This window comes from Patiria miniata, unplaced genomic scaffold, assembly GCF_015706575.1.
Source record: "Patiria miniata isolate m_02_andy unplaced genomic scaffold, ASM1570657v1 HiC_scaffold_13, whole genome shotgun sequence".
Lineage (NCBI taxonomy): Eukaryota > Metazoa > Echinodermata > Asteroidea > Valvatida > Asterinidae > Patiria > Patiria miniata.
Genome location: NW_024037051.1, coordinates 2,888,022 through 2,913,481, shown reverse-complemented (window position 1 = coordinate 2,913,481; position 25,460 = coordinate 2,888,022). Strand labels below are relative to the sequence as shown.

Genomic DNA, 25,460 nt, shown 5'->3' with positions numbered 1-25,460 from the left:
ACCTTATGTACTCATTTCATGACAGACACAATAGTCGGTTTTATCTCATCACACCTTAGGCTACATATACCCGAAAAATGACGGAAATGTCTTCGAGCATTTCACAACCTCTTTAACCTCTGTGGCAGTTGCTTCCCACAAGCGTTCAGAAAGTACCAATTATAAAGTGTGGTTTCGAAATTAGATTAGTTCTGTTACTCGAGTATCGGTTTGGGTCGACGGTTCTTGCCTATAAAAGTGGGGGGGGGGGGGTGTTCTGATTTATTGTAGTCCATGTAGGAGGCATTTGGGCAGATTTTGTGTGACCAGACAATACATACACATCAGCTGGCTAATTAATCAGAATATCTTTTTCCCGAGTGTTCGAGATATACATGCATGCCTAACTAGCTTTTTAAGCTTTCACAATTATACCTCTTTATTTAATCTCAATCACTCGCTCCATCATCCAAATCACGTGCTCCTGCGTCCTCAGCTTACGGGGCGTCTTGTACTGCATGACAGAAGCCGTTGTCATGGCCACCCTAAAGTCCCTTAGCTCCAGAAACGTACCTGTCCTCACGATTTCAGCTGGGCCGGGGAGATGGTGTTGGATACCCGCAGGCCGCTGTAGTAGACGTGTTCTTGCTGAAGATGTTCATCAAACTGAAATGAAAGTGGACACTTGTCTCGTTACCAAATGGGTAGCTCTACAAAAATATTGATATAGTTGTACGTGTATTTGCGACATCTTGCGCGCGGTGCCTTCAAAGAACCTATGCATTGTCATATTTCTGTTATATAGCAACACAAACTAGTAACTAGTACATCTAAAAGTAAGGTTGGTTATCTTTGAAATTTCGCTTCAGAGTTGACTGAATTACCTTTGACCTTTGCTCTTCTGTGACTTCATTCAGCTCCCTCTTGTCAGGATCGACCTCAAGAAATACGATGTAGTATAGCTCTGTGACGAAACAAAAGGTCAGACAGAAAAAAAAAACGCTCAGTGGTTGTTGCAGCATTTTTAGTATTTTAGGAGTCGGAGTAGATTTTTAAATAAAGCTTACCTGAACTTTCAGGATCGTAAACTGGGCTCTCTGCGCATGTCCAATCCACTAGTTGAATTCCTGGCCAGCCTTGAATGGTGTTCTTTATGGCAGCGTCAACAACTTGGGTGTTCACTTTCTCGTAGACTAAATTAAGATATCTCCTGACCTGAAAAAGAGCGTCATTAAACAATGCGATGAACTGTTAGCTGGTGCCAGAGGGCCAGCTATAGTGATATCGTATAGGACTACAGAATGCATGTCCATTGTGTATACCAGATGCATGAACAGACTTCCAGTGAAAAGCCATTCTGAATTTTTTTTTTGTCATCAGCTTTATTATGATTACGTATAGTCTTGTTTTGTTTACCTGAAGAGCATGCGCATGACAGGACAGTTCTCGTGGAATCCCACAATCTGGATGACATCTCCATTCCGATAACGATATAGCCCGGAGCGCGTGGTCAACAACAGTTCATATCTGCCACCGACCTCAACCTCGTCAATGAGAAGAGTCTTTGGGTCTTCATCCGAACTGTTCAAAAGAAACTAAAAAGTTGAACAAAGAAATCGACTAGACAGAGGTAATGGGACATGTAGCCTCCGGATTACCAAATCGGCGCCTTACCAAGAGAGCTATCCATTTGGCCGGTTTCCTAATATGTCAATGTATCTGTTCAGAGGCGCTAGTCAGAAGCCATCAATCCGAATGGGTTGAACAAAGAAATCGAATAGATAGCGGGATTTGGACACGCGGCCTCCGGATTACCGTATCGGCGCCCTACCAACAGAGCTGTCCATTTTGCTGGTTTCCCAATTAAATTGTGTCAATTTGTTTTGTTAAGGGGCGCTTTTCAAAAGCCATAAACCCATATGCCATGTGCCTAGGGATCACGCCCTAAGTCAAGATGCTTACAATAACGCAAATTTACAGGAAATACGGGAATCACTCAGAGATACCATACGGATTTTTATTACAACTTTTCATGATGAAGTAATCTTTTGGTATTAAAAAAAAAAACTAGGAATAAGAAAAGGGAGGACAAGTAAAGTGGACCACTTTGTCTTCTATAATAATCACACACCTGTTTTGCTCCGGGATGAACTCCAAGACAGCCATGTGGGGCAGGGAGCGTATCGAAGCTCTTTCTCATGAAGCCACATGTTGATCGCGAGGTGGCCTACCTCTGTGCCGCCGTATCCCCAACTGAAGCAAGGAACACCTAGCCAAGACAAGATCAATGGTTATTTAAAACCAATACATTTTTAAAGACAATTGTATTAATGAAGATGGCAAATATTAACTTGGCACTTAGTATTCCCCTTTTTTGGTGGGACCAATATATGAATCGATTCTGTTGGGCTCCGGTTCTTATGTGTAGTTTCATAGTGCTTGCGTAGATTGAATTTAGGCACACACTCTTCAGATTTCTATTCAATTTAACTCTTACCATAACTAAATTTTTCTTCTAGTTTCTTCTTGAAACTCATGATGTCGATTCCCTCAATGGCGACCAGATGAGGCCAGATTCTCTTCAAATGCCATGGAAGCCTTTCTCGAATTCCCTTCTCAACTTGCATACTCGGGCCTTGTCCAGTCTGAGATAGCGTTGGATTGACCGGCGTATATCAGGGTCTAGAGGGATCTTAGCATTGATCTGCCCGGTAGATAGATCATCTAACATTGCTTGCCAGTTGGTCTCCAGACACTTTAGAGCTCGGTACAATTGGGGAGTAAACATGGTAGACAAGAGAGAGCGAGATTGGTGTCGGCAATCGCGAACAGCATGTGAATGTAGACGGCAGAAGGCTCATTGGTGATAGTGAAGGCCGGTGGAGGAGAGCTGAGCTCCGATAAACGCATAGTGTCCTCCTGTTTGATGAACGTGTACGGAGAAATGACACGGCCAGTTTTGGTGAAAGAGATTTTGGGATGGATGTAGAAGAAACAGCGTTTCTGTACAGGGCTTGGCCGGTGAGCACACTGGTACAAAGCCAAGCGCCTGATCTGCATGCAGAGTGCATCTCCCTCTATCCAAAAAGAAACCAGGGTATTTTCTTCCCGACTCCGGTGGTTCCCGATGTGACGCCGAATCGCACGGGCTCCTCGTCAAGAAAGACGCCTTCTTCTACGTCTGCCAGCCGCTGGATGTAATCCCTGTAGTGATCGTACGTGGTGAGCGGATGCTTCTTGCGGAGGTCTTCCACTGATTGGATCTCCCCAAGACGGTTCTTGCGCCCGTACTCCGTCTTGGCATGTCGACTGGTCAGCTCCCGGATCAGATCTTCCTGGGCTTCTCGCGGATGTTTCCACATGTGATTGATCTTTGCCAAGATGGAGGGCGTGGCTAGTCGTTCACCCTGGTGCCACCTGTAGGACATGAGTAGGGTTGTGAGGGTGTGACTCTCAGAGCATCGTAGAGTCGAGATGTGGAAGGCAATCAGGGATGAGATGCCCAGCAGCACTGCCGCAGCACCTAATCGATCAAGGTCATTAATGTGAGTACAATTTGTTTGTATAATAGGGACGTTTGTATATTAAATTCTCTCCGTAATTTCAGAGTGGCAGCATTTGGTAGTATTTTGGCATAAGCGATTCGACGTGCAGCAACGACCCGCGCATGATTTCGCCCCGATCACCACATTTTCTTTATGGTATATGTTTTCCGTTGGGTAGATGTCCATGAATAAATACCTCATTTTTTACAAGCGTACTCAGTTTCGCCAGAGGGGTTTGCGAGACCAAAATAGCGCTGCTTAAAATGCGTCACTAACAGTCGAGCCTGATGTAAAAGCTGGCCACAATTCTATTCAACTGATTTCAAAATGGCTGAGTCTGTTTCTGCACTCAATAGGGGACGTTGAACCATTGATGTAAAACTCTCTAACCATTTTTTAAAATTATTGCTGAAACAAAAACATTGTCAAAAAACCCGCCGGGGGGGGGCAAAGTTCCTCCTGCCCCCCCCCCCCCCCCCCCCAGGATACGCCACTGCTAGGTTGACCCTCTGGTTCCAGGAAAACTATTCAAGCTAGACCATTGGATGTTGTAATTATTTTCAGCCAACGGTAAATTTCTATTGTTGACCCGATAAAGTGGGTTTGTTTGAGATTAAGGTGGAGCCATAATTATCCCAGATAATCAGTTGGGATTGTGCCTGGCGTACATGGACTAGTATAGATTTCATTAATTCTTTGGAAAATGAAACCTAATCCCCTCCCCCTCCAAAAAGAAAAGTCATTGGAAACGACAACTCACCTACTGTTACTCGGAGGGCCAGATGGGATTGAGAAGTCATGCAATAGCTGAGAAAGACCGCAGCTAGGAGCGAGGAGATGAAACCCCAGCATGCACAGCGAAGATTCCAAGTAACCGCCATTTTGACTACAGGACTTTAAAGTAGGCGTGTTGAGGACTTCAAAATTTTCCACTTTGGACGTTATATGCCGGCTGTACAAAATGTAGCCTAGGTGGCGTCGGTGTGTACATTTATCAAAACAAATACCCGTACACACGATAAGGCTATTTCACCGTGCCCTTTGATATCATTCCCTTATCCTAAACAACTTCAACAATTAGAAAAGTAGATGAGAATGCAGAAGACACGATAATACGAGTTGTTTGCAACAATAAAGTTGTTTTTGTTTTCTAAAAAATAAAAGAAAGGAACTGCGATGTGCGAACCCTTGGGTTTGTGATTATGGTAGCTTGTCACCATGTGTGAAGATTTTCTTCTTCCTGGGACTGACCAGTAAATGACACTCTCTCCACTTAGATTTTCTTCTACTTCAGTATTTGATTTAATGAATGGGAGTCTCCATACTCTCCACGATATGAAGGAAATAACAAACCCCAACCACCAGGTATTAAGGACATTCCACTGCCTCGAGTTTAATGCAAGAGAATACTACAGTGCAGTGGTCACTGTTTTTGAATCCGAGCACAATCCTGCTTCCAGCTCGTCAAGGTTTTCATTGTGCGGTCCATGCAAGGAATAACAGTGGTCGTTAGGAAGGGCGTCCTCTGGGACGCAGCGGTTTTAAATAATCGATTCCCCACATAAATATATACACATACAATCAATAATGAAATAGCACTTACTTAGATGTTAGATGGCAATTTTTCAAATTTTTTATCCATATATAACTTTCACTTTGCAACTGAACACTCTGGATCCATCATCAACGGCTGACAGGCTTTTGCAAAATATCAACATTCTGACACTGCGGTTAATTGTCTTGGTAGAGATGTGACATCCTAACTCTTAATAACGAAATGTTGGTACATGAGCTATTCAATTTTGCGTGGCACATTTAACAATTTATGAAAATGGTTAGACATTAGATTGGTTTCCTTTCAACCAGATGTTTGAAATAGGATAAGTAAACAATCCAAAGCATGAGATTTTCGGGGATTTCAGGACGCAGTGCCCTTTTAAGCTCTACTCCATATCAAGACGGGTAATGGCCCGCGAAACCCTGGCAAAGAATACACATCGACTGCGCTGGACTATTCTAAGGACAGACGATCCTGGTAATGTTGATGCACATTCAAAACGGCCTCAATTCTTCCAGACAACCACTTCACTATCAAGCAGGACGACTGATCTCCTAAGGGGCATTCACGCCCAACACATTGTCCCTAAGCAACTTGTTAGTATCAATGGTCCGCAGTTCAAATCAGAGGAATTAAGGATCCTGAAACACCATGGAGTGTGGCACATAGCTTCAGCTCCTTATCACCCAACGACAAATGACTTGCAGGGCGCTTCGTCCAAACCTTCAAGAATGAACCGAAGTCGATGGAGGGGGAGACAAGATCAGTAATAAGGTGCCTAAGGTTTGGGTACCCACTTAACCCTTTTAACCTACTGTGGCAAAATGAGGAATGTCCCCCAAAACCATGTTCTGAGTTATCAACGCCTGAAGTTGGATGCACTGGAAAAATCAGGCAAAATCAATATGTTTTTTTTTTCTTATTTTTAAGTAGCCAAGGTATCCAAGATTCACACTATGCATTTTTGTTAAATACCCACAAAAGTTGGAAACTAAATAACGTTTTCCACTGCCGTTGGCGGCGCAATGCGTATTTCTTTTCTTTTTTTCAAAGCCGGTTTTTTTCACGAAATGAGGTTGGCGAAGTTCGGCGAGACACTGTTGAATTTCCTGGCATATCTTTGGAATAAATTTAGCTATATAAATAGATTTGGTATCATTGAAAAGCCAATGATTTGTGCTTTAACATGATGTGCGTAGCTTGAAGAGTCACAGGTGGGGGATATTCCTCATTATGATATGGCAGGTCATCAGCTTCGTTGTCTCTTCAAAACTTTTGAATTAGATATAACCACAAGTTAACAATTTCAAGTATCGGTATTGATATTAAAAAAAACGTATCGAAAGAGGAGACTTAAAATGATAAAGTAGTAAGAAGTGTAAGATTGTCATTATTTAGACTGATTTTCTTTCACGGAATGTAGGCGTGCCGTGTAAAAAGACGCATCTTTATTTTGTACATATGCGTGCTGTGACGTCATTTCAACACTAAATCAGCCAAACTAGGCATGTAATACTTCATTCTTGTGCATGTGGTTGGTCCGGTCAAAGGTCATCCAGGATAAAGACGACCAAACTGCAGAAAGCACCATAAGAAACCGATACAGCTTTCTTGTCATGTCTCGAAGATCACTTCTGTATGTTATCCCGAATGACCCATGATCCGTTATAATTAACGCATGCACACTTGGAATACCGAATTGACCATTTTATCAAGAAAATGATAAGCATTCACATGTTAATCAGTATAAATCCCTTTTTCCTAAGTGGTGTGCGAGATGTATAACTAGCTTTTTGACTTTTTACAATAGTCTCCCTACTTGGTCTCGATCACTCTCTCCATCATCCAAATCACGTGCTCTCGCGTCCTCAATTTACGAGGCGTCTTGTACATCATGACAGAAGCTGTAGTTTTGTTCACCCTGAAGTCCCTTAGCTCCAGAAAGGTACCTGGCCTCACAAATTTCACCCGGGATGGAGAGATGGTATTAGACTCCCGCAAGCCGCTGTAGTAAACGTGGTCTTGCTGAAGATGTTCATCAAACTGAAATGAACGATGAAAATAGTCTCGTTACCGAAGGATACCTCTAAAACTGTTGATATGTTAAACATGTATTTCCGACAGCCTTTCCGACACATTACTGGCTTTTATTTTAAAGAACCTGTGCATAGTAGGCCTATGTCATAATCTCATACGAAAGAAAACAAACTCCTTTTATAAATCCAGAATATTCAAAGCTCGTAACAATTTGTGAAACTTCTCTAACTTAGGAGTTGACTGAATTTTATAAATCCAGAATATTCAAAGCTCGTAACTATTTGTGAAACTTCTCTAACTTTGGAGTTGACTTATTTACCTTTGACCTTTGCTCTGCCGTGACGTCATTCAGCTCCCTCTTGCCAGGATCGACCTCAAGAAATGCAATGTAGTATAGTTCTGTGCCGAAACAAAAGGCCAGAAAAGAAAAGGGAAGTTATCACGTCATTATATCGCTCCTCAGTGTTTGTTGCAGCATTTTCAAAATCTGGTGATTCAAAGTAGTTTTTAAATAAAGCTTACCTGAACTTTCAGGATCGTAAACTGGGCTCTCTGCGCATGTCCAATCCACTAGTTGAATTCCTGGCCAGCCTTGAATGGTGTTCTTTATGGCAGCGTCAACAACTTGGGTGTTTACTTTCTCGTAGACTAAATTAAGATATTCTCCTGACCTGAAAAAGAGCGTCATTAAACATTGCGATCAAACTTTTAGCTGGTTCTAGAGGGCCTAGCCTAGTGTCCCTATCTATAGTCAGTGGGCTTGTGGTGGCCCATATGTAATTTCGGGTACATTCTTTGAAACTCTCAGGATCACTAGAGGATACCTCAAGAAGTTCCAAACCACTTGATGCCATTTTCTTCTGACCCTTTTGTGGGCGTGGCCATGATTTTAAAAAGTGGGGGCATCGCGCGCAAAATTTTTTTACAAAATGTTCCTTTTCTTTTTCGCATTTGGACAGTTCACCAAAGTGCTACATCACAAGAAAACAAATCCACAATTTTGCCTCTTTTGGGGGTGGGGCAACATTTTAAAAAGTGGGGGTCACATGTCGCTAACAGAAAATCGACCTGTAAAATGCAATCTTGAGGTGTTTTGTTTTTTTTTTGTTTTTGTTTCAATCCATTATAATTTGGCAAGGAAAAAAACGTTTACATGTCAACTCATAAATTCTTTGGCTCCCATTTGGGGGGCGTGTCACACTTTTTTCATAAAAAGGGGGCATACGTGTATTCCAAAAGAAGGCTTGTGCGAGCCCATATGGATTATTGCACATTCTTTCAAACTCTCACAAACACCTCTGGACACCTCAACAAGTGACAATCTGCTCCACCCCACTCCCCCCCCCCCCATTGGCCATTAAAATGGCAGCCGTTTTTAACATATCTGGCATATTGTACACATACATGTACAAATGGACAAATAATCAATTTTATGAGACATTTATGTTTTGATATACAGTGAAATCTCGATAAGTCAAACTTTGAGAGAATGGGCTCAAAATGTGAGCTAAGCTGAGTTTTGAGTCAAGCAGGGTTGTATATCACTGTTATACAACTAAAGGGAATAATTAGTCTTTGTTTGACTTAACAGGAGGTTTAATTTATCAACAGTTTGACATTTTGAGATTTCACTGTAGTTTATTTTGTCCTGACAACAATGCTGACCTTGTTTTATAACATACAAACTGCAATAGCCTTTTTAACTTCAAATTTATTCATCTTCACTTCATTTATAAAAATGATATTATGAAATGTGGTACTCGATCATTGGAAATAAAATTCGAAAATTACAAATTGCAATATTAAGAGTAAAATTTGCCAAACTTGGGTGATTTAGTGAATCCTACATAAGTCACTTGTAATTGGACAACATATTTGGTATTTAATATCCATGACGTTATTTAGTAATAGAAAAGTGTGAGACTACATTGTCAATAGTTGCAGAATCCAGATCTGGATGGATTACACAACATTTTGTGTGTGTGTCACAGTTTTAAATATGGCATATCACTGAATATATGTATCATTAATATAATTGGTGCCATACTTTAAGATCAGATATATCAGAAGGAAAACTTGATATCCCAAGCCTCTGTCAATAGGTTTGCCTAACTTTTGAGTTTTTCGCTTTAGAAAACCATGCTGGAATGTTAAGGTAAAGGATTTGTAGTTATTAAAATACGTTTATAATTTGAACTGGTCACATGCTTTTCTTGAATCTGTGGGGAGCCAGGTTGGCGCTTGGGGAGTCAGGTTGGCTCATTGGTTACTTTCCTCGCCTTTCATCGCAGGGTTTGATTTCTGCCTGGGCCTTCATGTGGATTGGGTTTTCAGAAACTATTGGCAATATAGTCATCAAAGTTTCAGCCTAAGATGTGTTTCTCTACTCGGTGGCTACAAATCCTTTTGATATATCCAATCTTGAAGTACATCACCAATCATATCATTTATGGTGATATGCCAAATTTAAAACTGTTAAGTGAAACAAATCTTGTGTAATCCATCATGTGTAATCTGGATTCTGAAACTATTGACAATATAGTCTCACACTTTTCTATTACAAAATAAGGTCATGGATATTAAATGCCAAATATGTTGTCCAATTACAAGTGACTTATAAAGGATTCACTAAATCACCCAAGTTTGATAAGTTTTACTCTTAATATTGAACTTTGTCATTTTCAAACAATATTTCCAATGACCGAGTACCACATTTAATAATATCATATTTATAAATGAAGTGAAGATAAATAAATTTGAAGTTAAAAAGGCTATTGCAGTTTGTGTGTAATAAAACGAGGTCAACATTGTTGTCAGGACAAAATAAACTACAGTGAAATCTCAAAATGTCAAACTGTTGATAACTCAAACCTCCTGTTAAGTCAATCAAGGACTTTATTCCCTTCTATAACAGTGATATACAACCCTGCTTAGGCCAAAGAAAAAGTCTCCGGTTTCTGGTATGGAGCTTGCCCAAAAAGTGGTGCGGCGACGCGGCTTTTTTTTTTTTTTTTTACCTGATTTTTTTGCTTCAAATGTCGGCTGATGACTGCAAATGGTGCCCGACTAAACTTAGTGCAAATATATGGGAGTCCAGAGAGGCCACATAAAGCTTATTCTCGACCATAACCCAATCTAAAAACACGTTAAAATTGTGCAGCAGCATGATTCCAGTCAAACCAGTGAGTTTGGCGGTTTTGAGACATCATCTTTTATTGAAAAAAAAACAACTTTTTCATTTTGCCGACGCACATGGCAACGGCGACGCGCGCGCATACCAGAATTATTTTCTGTCATGTTTTATTTTTAATGAAATAGTTTTTAAAAAATGAATAACATAATATAATACATTTGCGGGGTGAATATACAAGAGAGGTCACCCACTGAAAAAAGGCGCTCTCTTTTGCCCACAATATGTCAAAAAAGGCGTATATGGACCTTATAGGTAGCAGTCATCAAGGCAATACATTTGTCTTGCTGTGACATACCAGAAATAAACCTTTTAAGCACTCTTTGTTACTGAATTAAAATAACAAATGATGCCCTATAAGACGGCCGCTATACTCATAAAATCTACCCATGAGGTCTAAGAAATACGAAGGGTGCTCAAGTTTAAGGAATAAGTCAATCTGGCATGAAATGTTATCATGGCCTACGTCAAAGTGAAAATGCACAAAACGCTGCTCCGTCCCATAAATTCAAAACTTTTATTTTTCGATTCATTGACATTCAACGGTTGTATTCAAAAATGCTATCAAAAGCTTGGAAAACACAACGACTATCCTCTATCAATAGAATTTCTGTAGAAATAAAACTATGCAGTTTTTCTAGTATATATTTCCCTGCTCAGTCTTGCAATTGACTGTGTATTTCGTTAATCTTTCAGAAATTTGAGATAATTAACACACTGTTATAATGCAACTCAAAATAATTATAATATACACGACTACATGTAATTGTTGCACAGATTTTTCATATTATTCAGGGAATTATTGTAATAGAGGGAATTATTGTTGTTAATGTATTTTTACTCTGTTGGACGGTTTTTAATCAAATTTGGTATACTACTTTTAATTGGATAGCCTAGTTGTATTTTTGGAAGACAGGTGTTTTTACCAATTAATCTGAATAAATAAAGTATTATTCCATCCTGTATGCTCATTGCCTCTGTCCCTTTGCCAGATTCATGCTATTGTGTCTCATTCAGTGCAAATCACTGGAGTTCGTTTCATTCCCTTTAACGCGTTTCTATCATTCCGTTCCCCCTGTGAGCGTCCTTCGTTTGTCTTCTAAGGCCAAAAAAAAGTCTCCGGTTTCTGGTATGGAGCTTGCCCAAAAAGTGGTGCAGCGACGCGGCTTTTTTTTTTTTTTACCTGATTTTTTTGCTTCAAATGTCGGCTGATGACTGCAAATGGTGCCCGACTAAACTTAGTGCAAATATATGGGAGTCCAGAGAGGCCACATAAAGCTTATTCTCGACCATAACCCAATCTAAAAACACGTTAAAATTTTGCAGCAGCATGATTCCAGTCAAACCAGTGAGTTTGGTGGTTTTGAGACATCATCTTTCATTGAAAAAAAAACTTTTTTCATTTTGCCGACGCGCATGGCTACGGCGACGCGCGCGCATACCAGAAACCGGAGACTTTTTTTTTTTGGCCTTAACTAAAAACTCTGTTTTCCACACCAAATTATAAGGGATTGTAACAAATACAAAAACAAAACAAAAAAGCTCAAGATTGCCTGTTACAGGTCGATTTTCTGTTAGCAACGTGTGCCCCCACTTATTTAAAAAGTTGCCCCACCCCCAAAAGAGGCACAATTGTGGAATATTTTTTTCTTGTGATGTAGCACTTGAGTTAACTGTCCAAATGTGAAAAAGAAAATTAATTTTTTTTAAATATTTTTTTAGGCGAGCCATCAGATAACAGACCGTTCGGGTACCGGGTCCGGTATGCTAATTTCTTTCACCCCAATCGGTACGAAGCCAGAAGCCACCCGGTCAGAAATTTGAGATAATTAACACACTGTTATAATGCAACTCAAAATAATTATAATATACACGACTACATGTAATTGTTGCACAGATTTTTCATATTATTCAGGGAATTATTGTAATAGAGGGAATTATTGTTGTTAATGTATTTTTACTCTGTTGGACGGTTTTTAATCAAATTTGGTATACTACTTTTAATTGGATAGCCTAGTTGTATTTTTGGAAGACAGGTGTTTTTACCATTAATCTGAATAAATAAAGTATTATTCCATCCTGTATGCTCATTGCCTCTGTCCCTTTGCCAGATTCATGCTATTGTGTCTCATTCAGTGCAAATCACTGGAGTTCGTTTCATTCCCTTTAACGCGTTTCTATCATTCCGTTCCCCCTGTGAGCGTCCTTCGTTTGTCTTCTAAGGCCAAAAAAAAGTCTCCGGTTTCTGGTATGGAGCTTGCCCAAAAAGTGGTGCAGCGACGCGGCTTTTTTTTTTTTTTTTACCTGATTTTTTTGCTTCAAATGTCGGCTGATGACTGCAAATGGTGCCCGACTAAACTTAGTGCAAATATATGGGAGTCCAGAGAGGCCACATAAAGCTTATTCTCGACCATAACCCAATCTAAAAACACGTTAAAATTTTGCAGCAGCATGATTCCAGTCAAACCAGTGAGTTTGGTGGTTTTGAGACATCATCTTTCATTGAAAAAAAAACTTTTTTCATTTTGCCGACGCGCATGGCTACGGCGACGCGCGCGCATACCAGAAACCGGAGACTTTTTTTTTTGGCCTTAACTAAAAACTCTGTTTTCCACACCAAATTATAAGGGATTGTAACAAATACAAAACAAAACAAAAAAGCTCAAGATTGCCTGTTACAGGTCGATTTTCTGTTAGCAACGTGTGCCCCCACTTATTTAAAAAGTTGCCCCACCCCCAAAAGAGGCACAATTGTGGAATATTTTTTTCTTGTGATGTAGCACTTGAGTTAACTGTCCAAATGTGAAAAAGAAAATTAATTTTTTTTAAATATTTTTTTAGGCGAGCCATCAGATAACAGACCGTTCGGGTACCGGGTCCGGTATGCTAATTTCTTTCACCCCAATCGGTACGAAGCCAGAAGCCACCCGGTCAGAAATTTGAGATAATTAACACACTGTTATAATGCAACTCAAAATAATTATAATATACACGACTACATGTAATTGTTGCACAGATTTTTCATATTATTCAGGGAATTATTGTAATAGAGGGAATTATTGTTGTTAATGTATTTTTACTCTGTTGGACGGTTTTTAATCAAATTTGGTATACTACTTTTAATTGGATAGCCTAGTTGTATTTTTGGAAGACAGGTGTTTTTACCAATTAATCTGAATAAATAAAGTATTATTCCATCCTGTATGCTCATTGCCTCTGTCCCTTTGCCAGATTCATGCTATTGTGTCTCATTCAGTGCAAATCACTGGAGTTCGTTTCATTCCCTTTAACGCGTTTCTATCATTCCGTTCCCCCTGTGAGCGTCCTTCGTTTGTCTTCTAAGGCCAAAAAAAAGTCTCCGGTTTCTGGTATGGAGCTTGCCCAAAAAGTGGTGCAGCGACGCGGCTTTTTTTTTTTTTTACCTGATTTTTTTGCTTCAAATGTCGGCTGATGACTGCAAATGGTGCCCGACTAAACTTAGTGCAAATATATGGGAGTCCAGAGAGGCCACATAAAGCTTATTCTCGACCATAACCCAATCTAAAAACACGTTAAAATTTTGCAGCAGCATGATTCCAGTCAAACCAGTGAGTTTGGTGGTTTTGAGACATCATCTTTCATTGAAAAAAAAACTTTTTTCATTTTGCCGACGCGCATGGCTACGGCGACGCGCGCGCATACCAGAAACCGGAGACTTTTTTTTTTGGCCTTAACTCAAAACTCTGTTTTCCACACCAAATTATAAGGGATTGTAACAAATACAAAAACAAAACAAAAAAGCTCAAGATTGCCTGTTACAGGTCGATTTTCTGTTAGCAACGTGTGCCCCCACTTATTTAAAAAGTTGCCCCACCCCCAAAAGAGGCACAATTGTGGAATATTTTTTTCTTGTGATGTAGCACTTGAGTTAACTGTCCAAATGTGAAAAAGAAAATTAATTTTTTTTAAATATTTTTTTAGGCGAGCCATCAGATAACAGACCGTTCGGGTACCGGGTCCGGTATGCTAATTTCTTTCACCCCAATCGGTACGAAGCCAGAAGCCACCCGGTCACTGAAGCGTGACGCCCCAATCGGTCCAAACTGGTGACTCAGGGTTTCACAATAGGCAACATAAATTGAAGTCTGGCCATTGTTGGAGGATTATTCAGCCCACTGGGGATTACCAGCGGCAACTTCTATGAAGCTCATTACAGTCATTGTTGCCTACGGAGGATTAGCGCGTCGCAAATTGGTTCCTTTGTGATGAGCCAGAGCCATGGTGCAGAAGCCTGGTGGAGTTAATCCAGGCCGATCGGTTCCATGCAAGGTCCCAATCCCTTCATCATACTGGGCGGGCTCAACCCCGAACGGTCCGGGGAGGGATTCTAATTTGAGGGCTCGCCTTACGCGCGAAGCCCCCCACTTTTTAAAATCATGGCCACGCCCACAAAAGGGTCAGAAAAAATGGCATCAAGTGGTTTTGAACTTCTTGAGGTATCCTCTAGTGATCCTGAGAGTTTCAAAGAATGTACCCAAAATTGCATATGGGGGGTCATTTTCGACCGTAAGCCCACTGACTACTAGCTCGCGGACTTTAATACTGACTGTCACTTGTCAGATGGACTTCAATATCTATTATATAATGTAATCCTATGGTATAGGTTTACAAATTGCATATCCATCATACACGGTGAGTAAAAAAAAACGAAACCCAAATGTCGGGACCATTGCTTTAGTGAAGTTCTAAATGTAGCACTTTTAGAACCTAGGATATAAAAGCCCGAGTCATAAGCTTTCTTTTAGTACAAGAATCATTCAAATCACTCGTGTACTGTTCAAGTTATGGGCTTTTAAACACAACCACCGCTTTAAAGTTCTGTCCACGGATCACAAAAAGGTAGGTGTTCTTTCAGCAAAATGAAAACAAATCGCATAGGGATGTGAATTGTTTTCGTTTTGCTGAAAGAACGCACACTTTCTGTGTGATTTGTGGACAGAACTTTAAAACGGTGGTTGTGTTTAAAATTCTGTAACTTGAAAAGTACATACGTGATTTGAATAATTTTAAACTAAAAGAAAGCTTATGAATTGGGCTTTAACATCCTAAATTTTTTCTAAGTGCTACATGCAGAACCTCACTAAAACAATAGTCCCGACATTTGGGTTTCATGTTTTTGACTCACCCTGTATAGACCAGATGCATGAAAAGACTCCCATTGAAAAGCCATACTGAATCAATTAAATTTTGCCCGCTCTGGCATCAACTTTCTAGGATTACTTGGTTTTGTTGTTTACCTGTAGAGCATGCGCATGGCAGGGCAGTTCTCGTGGAATCCCACAATCTGGATGACATCTCCATTCCGATAACGGTATAGCCCGGAGCGCGTGGTCAACACCAGTTCATATCTGCCACCGACCTCAACCTCGTCAATGAGCAGAGTCTTTGGGTCTTCATCCGAACTGTTCAAAATTAAAAGGTCTCAAGTTGAACAAAGATATCGACAAGAGTGGTGATTGGACATGGCATGCAGCCTCCGTATTACCGTATCGGCGTTCTACATGTACCTACAAAGCTATCCATTTTCCCCCAAGAGTATCTCCCACTGTTCAGAGGCACTAGTCAGAAGCCATAAATCCGAATGCCATGTTGTCAGGGATTGCGGCCCGGATGTCACGATGCAAGCAAAATAAGCAACGTCGCAAACCTAGGAAATATGGGAATCACTTTTCACATTAAACCACAATGGGAAAGTGACCTTGTGTATTATCACTACATAATGATTGTGAAGTCGACCCATAACAACAATTATTTGGAATTAAACAGAAGGAATTAAATATTTTTGGGGGTTTGCTTTCATGGCAAAGGAATCTGTATGTATTTCAAGAAACTAAGGATTCGAAAAGGGGAACAAAAATAAAGTGGACCATTTTTTTCTTCTGTGATTATCACACACCTGTTTTGCTCCGGGATGAACTCTACGACGGCCATATGAGGACAGAGGGCGTATCGAGCCTCTTTGTCATGAAGCCACATGTTGATCGCCAGCTGGCCTACCTCTGTGCTGCCATATGCCCAATTGAAGTATGGAACTCCTAGCCAAGACATGACCAGTGGTAAGTTATTACGAATCATGTTTTAGACAAGTGCATAGATCAAGATGGCTTACGACACTTGACAGAGTATTCCTTTTTTTCTTCATTTTTTTTAGTAGGACAAGGATAATGATTTGATTCTGTTTGGCTCAGGTTCTTTCACAGTGCTTACGCAGATCGTATTTAAGGCGCACAATGAGATTTAAGTTCAATTTAACCCTTACCATCAGTATATGTTTCTTCAATTTTCTTCTTGAAACCCGCGATGTCGATTGCTTCAATGGCGATCAGATGAGGCCAGATTCTCTTCAAAATGCCATGAAACCCTTTCTCGAATTCGCTTCTCAACTGGGATACGCGGGCCTTGTCCGGTCTCAGATAGCCTTGGAGAGACCGGCGTGTATCAGGGTCTAGAGGGATCTTAGCATTGATCTGCCCGGTAGATAGATCCTCCAGCATTACTTGCCATTTGGCCTCTAGACACTTCAGAGCTCGGTACATTTGGGGAGTAAACATGGTAGACAAGAGAGCGAGATTGGTGTCGGCAATCGCGAACAGCATGTGAATGTAGACGGCAGAAGGCTCATTGGTGATAGTGAAGGCCGGTGGAGGAGAGCTGAGCTCCGATAAACGCTTAGTGTCCTCCTGTTTGATGAACGTGTACGGAGAAATGACACGGCCAGTTTTGGTGAGAGAGATTTTGGGATGGATGTAGAAGAAACAGCGTTTCTGTACAGGGCTTGGCCGTTGAGCACCCTGGTACAAAGCCAAGCGCTTGATCTGGCTGCAGAGTGCATCTCCCTCCACCCCAAAAGAAACCAGTGGTATTTTCTTCCCGGCTCCGGTGGTTCCCGATGTGACGCCGAATCGCATGGGCTCCTCGTCAAGGAAAACGCCTTCTTCTCCGTCTGCCAGCCGCTGGATGTAGTCACAATAGTGATCGTACGTGGTGAGAGGATGCTTCTTGCGGAGGTCTTCCACCGATCGGATCTCCCCAAGACGGTTCTTGCGCCCGTACTCCGTCTTGGCATGTCGCCTGGTCAGCTCCCTTATCAGATCTTCCTGGGCTTCACGCGGACGTTTCCACATGTAAGTGGCCCTTGCCAAGGTGGAGGGCGTGGCTAGACGTTCACCCTGGTGCCACTTGTAGGACATGAGTAGGGTTATGAGTGTGTGGCTCTCAGAGCATCGTAGAGTCGAGATGTGGAAGGCAATCAGAGATGAGATGCCAATCAGCACTGCTGCAGCGCCTGATGCAATGAAATGGATTCATAGGAGTCAGGCAAGCTTGGTAAAACTGGTAATAGGACGGATTTAGTTGATTCAGATTGGCCATTCACTGCATGGAAGTCTTTCATGCATGTGGCGTACATACACAATTGGTCGGATTGAGCAATGACCGGCTCTCTTTACCGGCGAACAACCAGGCTAAGCCATACGTGAGAGTGGGTCAGTCAGTGATGAGATTGGTACAAAGAGGACATAAGTATGGCCCTCAGGCAACTATGTTAATAAGACCATTGGCTGTATAGTCGTTATTTCAGCTATCCGTAAATTTCTGTTCTCTTCATAATTATTTTATAATAATATTATAGCAAATGAGCCCATAGAGTGGGTCTCGTTTGAAATAAGATGGAGACACACTTATCCCACGTAATACGTCTTGGTATAGGTTCCATATACAATTTAGAAAGTTGCAACTTTACCCCTAAAAAGGATTTTTGTTTGTCAATAAAAGCAACAACTCACCTGCTATGACTCGGAAGGCGAGATGAGACTGAGGAGAAAAGCAATAGGTGAGAAGGACCGAAGCTAGGAGCGACGAGATGAACCCCCAGCATGCACAGCGAAAATTCCACTTAACCGCCATTTTGATTATAAGACTTCAGAGTGGGCGTGTCGGGTCTTTTGAATCGTCCACTTTGGAATCCGTTATGCCTGCTGTGATCCAACATACTTAGTAAGTGGCGTCGATGTATACTTATCAAAACACATGGCACAGTTAAAACGTATGAGATTGTTCCAATTTGCTGTTCTATTCATAAGAACGTCTCTATTCATTATAGTCAGGTGGCATTACTGTAAAATTTGTAACCAATTTGGCCCTATGAAACGGCTCTATTTTGCAATGGAGCGTAGGCGTTTATTTTCAAAATGGCGATAGACTTGAGGAATGCTTTTATAGAGGTGATCAACTAGATAGAATTTTCTCCCGAAAGTCATCGGTTACCCCCCCCCCCCAAAAAAAAAAACCGGAAAATGAAAGATGATGAAATAAGCCTTTATACACCTTGGAAGGTTGTGGTTAGTTTTAATATATTGTTTTTGGAAGTACGCGTTATTATCATAGTTCTATGTTCACGAGTCCATGTCTGAACCCCCAAACTCGTCTGCTGCTAGTACTAGCCAGTGGCCCACCCATTGGGTTTTTTTTAATGGGGGCAGACTATATTGACGTTGGTGGCACCACTTACACCCCTATTATACTACTCGAAAATAGGCCTCATACATATCACCAAGGTCAAATCGTGGGACTAAAAAAAAAAAAAAAAAAAAAGACAACCCCTTGGTTTGGGGGGGGGGGGGCTCGAGCCCCCCGACGGCCCCTCCCCTCCCCCCCCCCCCCTTGGGTGCGGCACTGAGCTAGGCTAGTCTGTTGTGGCTGCTCAACCTACCTCCCGTTTTGATAATGTGAAATATTTATTGAAGGTTTTTTGGGTAATTGGCTTGGAAAGACTACATACTTCTTTAGAGTATTTGGAACGTTGGGCGTAACAGCCTAAATCGGAAAAATAACCACTTCGCCCCGTTACCACCTCTTCGCATGTGACATTGGTTGCCTTTCATCTCAATCGAATGGTGGTCACTTTGCCAGTCGCATTCCGTTGGCCGCGGCTTTATCAAATTAACTTCAAATTCAAAAGTTTTTCCAGCAACGTGGGAAATAGGCCGAAAGCTCGAGCCTTAAAATTACATTTCCTTATAACACAATACTTTAGCTATTTTTGTATCAATTTCCAAACGTGAGAGTACGACCACCTAAAGGTCGAAGTTTCCGCATTGAACATTTGAATAATTAGTTTTGTTGATAATAATGTTCTAATAATAAAAGTTATATTCAGTTATCACTGCACTGAAAAATAAAGATTTTTTTTCAAAGGCAATATCTACCACCTCACAAAAAAGAACAGGCTACTCAGATCAGTTCAAAATGTATAAATGAAAGTATTTTGTCAATTTTGAACCTTAAATCGCTTGTAATTTGTTGCATCGGATCACAAAATGTTAAAATGACTCTTGGCTCGGTACATGAGTTATTATAACAATCTGTATTTATTAAATATAATTTTATGTAAGATGACGTCGTAATGAAGTCACACTATATCTTGCGATCAAGCTTAATGTAAACACCAAGTTTCTATTGTATGCGTTGTCCGTTTGAAAGAAAAGCTGCGGAGAAGTATTGGCCAGAAGAAAAAAAAACAGTAAGAAGAAACCAACACAAAACGGAAATGTGATCCTCATTGTACTGCTGGTAACGCCGATAGTAAATGTCAAATTGCTTTGCGGCTGGAAATAAGAATACATTGCTCGAGGCAATGTCCAGCCTGCAACACTACACAAAGTGGGAACGTTACTCTAGCCTGTTTCCTTGTAAACGTATAATTCAAAATGGACCAGGGTTTAAATTCATACATTTTCAAATCAGCAAAATTCCTGTGATAGGTTTTAATCATCGGCTGAATAAATCAATTTTAAATACCAAGTTTTATCGTCATCGCGTTAACAATTGAAAGGACTTCTTTTTTATTTTAAGGATTCTGTTTGCATTTTGAGTTCACCTACCTTTGATCTTCCGGTAGCTACCCCCAGAAAGAAAGATCAAGCGATTCCAGTACACGACCAAAACAAATCATCAAGGTATGCTCTATCAGACTGCATGGTACGAAGATGATTGATCATTTTGTTCTCGAGTTATAAGCGGAAGAAAATGTGTCGCTTTTTCACTAAATGACGTCATCATGACGTCAGAATAATACACAAACCTGTGGCTCAGGGTTGATGTTGGTTCAAATTTTCAAGTAATACCGGTCAGAAGCAAACCCGCGGAAAATTATTGTCCGGGGGAAAAAAGAAAGGAAGAAAGAAGATAAATCCCGACCATTGTCCGATCACCAAATTACTGCACAATACATTGTTGGCACATGATGCGCGCGTACTGTGCACCTGCAATGCTTGAGACTATTATTTACTTACAGTCAAATTAGGTGTTTCAAAATAATTTGGTAGTTTTGTTAAGTATTGTTTGCAAATGTTGTAGATTACCTTTAAACACACTGCCGTGAAAGACCGATTGTGTTGTTTTTATGTTCAATATTTGTAAGGTTAGAACTACAGTTTGGCCTTTGGAAACGCAAAACGTATACGAAGTAGAGTGTAATAAGGTTTGGCTGGTTGCAATCGTGTCTCCTAGACAACCATTTTCAGGATTTTTAAAACCCTGAAGCGTCTGCAATTCGCAAAACGCTCCAAAAGATAATGTTTACTTGAGAAAAATATCTGGCCGTGACCAGAATCCTAAAACCACCGATAATTATAACAAGCAATTTTCTGCTTTAAACAGTATTGTTGGCGCTAAGCAAATCGCAGGCCTTTAAAAGGTTTCAGATGTGATTCGTAGTGTTTAAACGTACCGCAAAAAAACTCACTTTTTAATCTTGCTCTTCTTGACAGTTTTCTCCGTTTGTCGTCTGAAGTTGAAGATGAGCTTTGGTCGTTGTGAGAATATAGAGGCCGTTCCTGCTTTAAAAACTCACCATCGATTTCCGGAGCAGTGACGAAAAAACTCGGCCCCAGTTTGTGATTGGCCCCTGCCCGCTGCCAGTCAGACATCACCAACTCCCTCATTGGTCAGCAGGATGTATATGCTAATTGTTACTGATTAAAATTTTCAGTGAGACTATATTTAATTTGAACTTAAAATTACCTATGCTCTGTGCATGGTCGTATTTATATTTGCACAAATCTCGTAAAGCTCCGTTGGCATACGTACGTACACACAGTGGCGTCACCAGACTTTTCAGTCTGGGGGGGAAAGGGGGGCACCAGCATTTGATGGGGGGGGGGCACTTAGGTGGATACGGATCGCCGTCCTGGGGGAGGGGTCTAAGGGGGGGGGAGGGGGTGCCCCCCTCCCCTTTGGAAAATTTTCGCATACGGGGATGGGCTAGATGCAAAATGGTGCCACATTTGATGCTAAATTCGATCTAAAGATATCTCCAGAAATTGCTATTTTTGAGGTAATGATTTTAACAACGCGCAGAATTTTGCAGAGGATAGGGGGGGGGGCACCAGCATTTGATGGCGGGGCACTCGGGGGCACTAGGTTTTCCAGGGGGGGCACGTGCCCCCTGCCCCCCCCCCCCCCCCCCCCCCCCCCCCCCCCCGGCGACGCCACTGCGTACACAGTGTACATGTACGTTGATATCGCACGCGATGCAATTAGAATCCTATAACATATTTCTAAATAGGTCAGGGGTTGTGAAAAAGACTGTACAGTCTATCTGGAACCACTTCCCTGATAGAAAAGCTTAAAATAACTATATTAAACTGTAAATGAGAAAGAACACTATTTAAAATGTAAAATTTAAAAGAAAAATTAAACATTTAAACAATTTTGAAATTCGAAAATAAACTGAAGTAGGAGTACAATAAGGAACTGAAAAGCCTAATATACGAGTGTAAAAATATTTAACTAAAGAAATAAAACGAAATGAAATAAAAATAAAATTGTAAAATTAACACGATAAAACTCACTGCCCAACAAAAACAAGGGAGATTAGATAAAAGTATGATCGAAAAAATTACACGCAAAAATGAAGCATTAAAATGTGTAAATATACAACTGATTATTAAATAAGTGCCATTAAACAACGAAATGTCGCAATCAATATGCAGAGTAGTAGATATGTTGTTAATATTATTACAATTATAATCTCGACATATCTTTGCTACTTGCTACTATTGTCCTTATGATTTGTTGATTGGGAGGACTCAATTTTTTTCTGCGATCATCGTCAGTTAAAAACATGAATAAACCAAGAAATTGATAAAACCATCATTAACCTTTGTTGCATGAAAAAAATGACTAGCATAGATCCCCCCTTGTTAAAGGAAATGTACAACATATGCTTTTGCTGCAATTTTCAGAAATAAATGGATTTGGAGGATTAGTATGTTATAGCAAATACTGTTAATCTGACTTGTTTCACGTTTTGGGCTTGTTTATGCTGGAAAAACCAAGAAAACCAATCATTTTCTTGTAGTCTGGTTCCCCGACCCACTTAAGATGAAACGGAGAAACGTAAAGACTTTGGGGAATTGTAAGGTCAAAGAATCACTCTAGCCTAGCAGGTTTGTACCCCTTCACAGGTGTGTAATCTACTGCAAAGAAAACGCGGCATAACTAAATATGAAAAAATAGGAGCAGTTTTTGAAAAAGCCAGTTTTTCCAACGCTGGTCGGCCGACCAGCCTTGGAAAAATACAGTTTTTCTTGAAAATGTCAGCACACCAGGAGCCATGATTTTACAGGATGCTTTAGACTGTCGATCTCTAACAATTCAGTAAGGTATTTCGTGATAATTTGGTCATTTTGTTTTTTGATGTTTGCCAATGTTGTATCTTCCCTTTAAGTCAGATTATAGCAAAGGCTCTAAGGCTTGGAAAAGTCCATTTTGCTGATCAGAATTAAAAGAAAAAGACACTAAAATAAGTGTCTGTGTTCAGACATGAGGGAAAGCGGACCCTCCTCGTTCTCTGGTGCAGTGACCAAAGGGTTCACGGGAATGATCCCTCCTTTGAGAGGGATCGGACCGACCAGTCAGTGAGCACTGACGATATCACTCGCAGTTAGTCGTATTCAGAGGAAATGAATCAATTTTAATCATTTTCTTTTCCAAACAAATCTTAATTTATACTTTATATCCGCTCATTTCCAATGCAAAATAAATTACAGTATAGTAGAAATGCACAACTGTTGACACAGTTGGAGGCCCATGCATGTTCATTTCAAAGTCTCGCCTCTTAACACCTGCTGACTTTGGCAGAAATAATGCCAGGCGAATACACCGGCGCGTTCGATTAGCCTCATTTCGCGGCTTCTAAGAGTGTAAACCTCGTGTATTAACCAGGAATCTACTTGAACGTACCCATTGCTCACTTAACCAGGGAAGCCTTCCAATTTTCAATGATCTTTTTCAATGCTGCCATCTAATTTGATTTCATGTGTCTTTGTTATACTCTCTTATTAAGATGCAGTTGCAGAAGTCGGTGTCGAATAACGGGATAAGGATCTACACAGAAAATAAATGCTGAGTCACAAGACTCATTTAGGTGAGTCATGATTTTGTCCGTGTAGTGAGACACTTTTGGACTTAAGTGAGTCATTTGACTCACATGAAATGAGTCAAGTTACTCGGGCTGGAATAATATTTTGTGTCTTTTGACTCATTTTGTGGCATTTAAATGAGTCACCATTTTGTCCGTGTAGTGACACACTGCCATGTGATAAACGAGTCCAATGACTCAGAATGGGATACATGTGAGTCATGTGACTTGAATGGTTTAGTTTAGCTGAGTCCTGTGCTGAAACACTGCGATGTGCATAAACCATCAAATTCGAAGACAGTTTACGCACAAGAGCATCGATAACACAAGTAAAAAAAAGACTTAGAGGGCATATATACCTTGTTGATCACAAAATGCCTTTGCTCACTGCGCCTAGCACTAGGCCTAACACAATGTAGGCCTAGTACTAACGTTAAATCTAGGCGTACGACGGCAAAGCCACTTTCGTAATTTAGTCTTGGCTACACACAGCAAACAGTGCTTGATAACAAGGAATTAAAAAAACTACCGTGAATCGGGTAGATTGCATTCAGTTATTAACAACACGATAGCAGCGTTTTGAACATGAAATTACCTTAAAACAGAAAGAAAAAGAAAGAGCTCTGGCTCCCACTACTACGCGACAAAAACAATGGCGGATTAATGCAAACAACGGGTTTCCTGTGCTTGCCCGCACGGGCTCGGGGATGACTCGGTGCCAGCTTGGTACTGAGTCATATGTCAAACCAGACTCATTTTCAAGGGACAAGTGAGTCAACAATAAACATTTTAAGTGAGTCAATGCCCTTTTGACTCGCTACGTAAATTTCAGTGAGTCTGATGCGATGCATATGGTGTTAAATACGAGTCAAATTTACTATGACTCACTAAAATCGTCCAAAAGTGAGTCAAGTGACACAGCAATTTCTTTGTGTGTACTTGGGGGAGGGGATTCGGTGAGGGTAAAAGCCGCGGAATACGTTCTGTCAACAAATATCTCAAGTTGGACTTTGAACATTATTGTTTGCTCAGTAAAGGAAATATATATATTGGCACGTATGGCTACTCAAAAATAGAACTTTCTTTTTTTTACATTGCCGACCCTATCTGTCATTATTATATACTGCAGCCAGCAAACAGTAAAACGCCAGATATCATAGGGCCTGGACAAGAAAAGCGCTAGCAAAGAACACTCGTTAATAAAAAAAAAAAAAAAAAACACTCTGACCACGGTCCCATGGTTCAACAAATTTATTGAAATCGCGTACTGATGTGATTGCATTTCAAACAAGCGCTTTTCTTCAAAATGGTACAATGGATATACATGACACTTTCACCAAATATGTCCAAAATACCAGCCTACAATATATCTCATTTGTACTTGTTTTGATAATAAGTGCTGCATATTTCTAATTGAGTGGTCGAGCACAACCCGACCACTGATTGGAGTTGTTGCGCTTAATCTTCTTTGAGTGGTCGGGCACAACCCGACCACTGTCTAGAATTGTTCCGATTAATTGGCTTTTCCGCATTGTTGCGGAAAAGCCTTTCTTTTTGTACTGATTTTTGGCTTTTCCGCAAAATGCGGAAAAGCCTTTCTTTTTGTTCTCATTTTTTTTTTTTTTTTTTTTGCTGTTCCCAATTTCAATTGGGAACAGCTCTTGTTTTCGTTAAAGTTTTTTTTTTTCC

General features: G+C 40.6%; 1 protein-coding gene and 1 pseudogene across 1 annotated transcript; both read right to left on the bottom strand.

The window, feature by feature from the left end:
* Window positions 1–253: 253 nt before the first annotated feature.
* LOC119721494 lies at window positions 254–5,205 on the bottom strand (annotated as a pseudogene).
* Window positions 5,206–6,897: 1,692 nt separating this feature from the next.
* On the bottom strand, window positions 6,898–18,253 carry LOC119721493 (probable indole-3-acetic acid-amido synthetase GH3.9). The gene is made up of 7 exons (XM_038191571.1): window positions 18,133–18,253; window positions 16,608–17,633; window positions 16,245–16,383; window positions 15,586–15,750; window positions 7,642–7,790; window positions 7,439–7,518; window positions 6,898–7,125 (listed from the first exon to the last, which is right to left on the bottom strand). The coding sequence occupies exons 1-7, from the start codon at window positions 18,251–18,253 to the stop codon at window positions 6,898–6,900; spliced, it is 1,908 nt and encodes a 635-aa protein (XP_038047499.1).
* Between the last annotated feature and the right edge of the window lie 7,207 nt (window positions 18,254–25,460).

What these genes read in the sequence shown, in the direction of transcription:
- LOC119721493 (XM_038191571.1), bottom strand. Translation starts at nt 18,253, where the DNA reads ATGGCGGTTAAGTGGAATTTTCGCTGTGCATGCTGGGGGTTCATCTCG. An exon ending in TGAAGAAACATATACTGATG is followed by an intron (nt 16,384 to 16,607) that starts GTAAGGGTTAAA and finishes TGTCTTGGCTAG; the next exon opens with GAGTTCCATACTTCAATTGG. An exon ending in TTACGATCCTGAAAGTTCAG is followed by an intron (nt 7,519 to 7,641) that starts GTAAGCTTTATT and finishes GTTTCGGCACAG; the next exon opens with AACTATACTACATTGCATTT.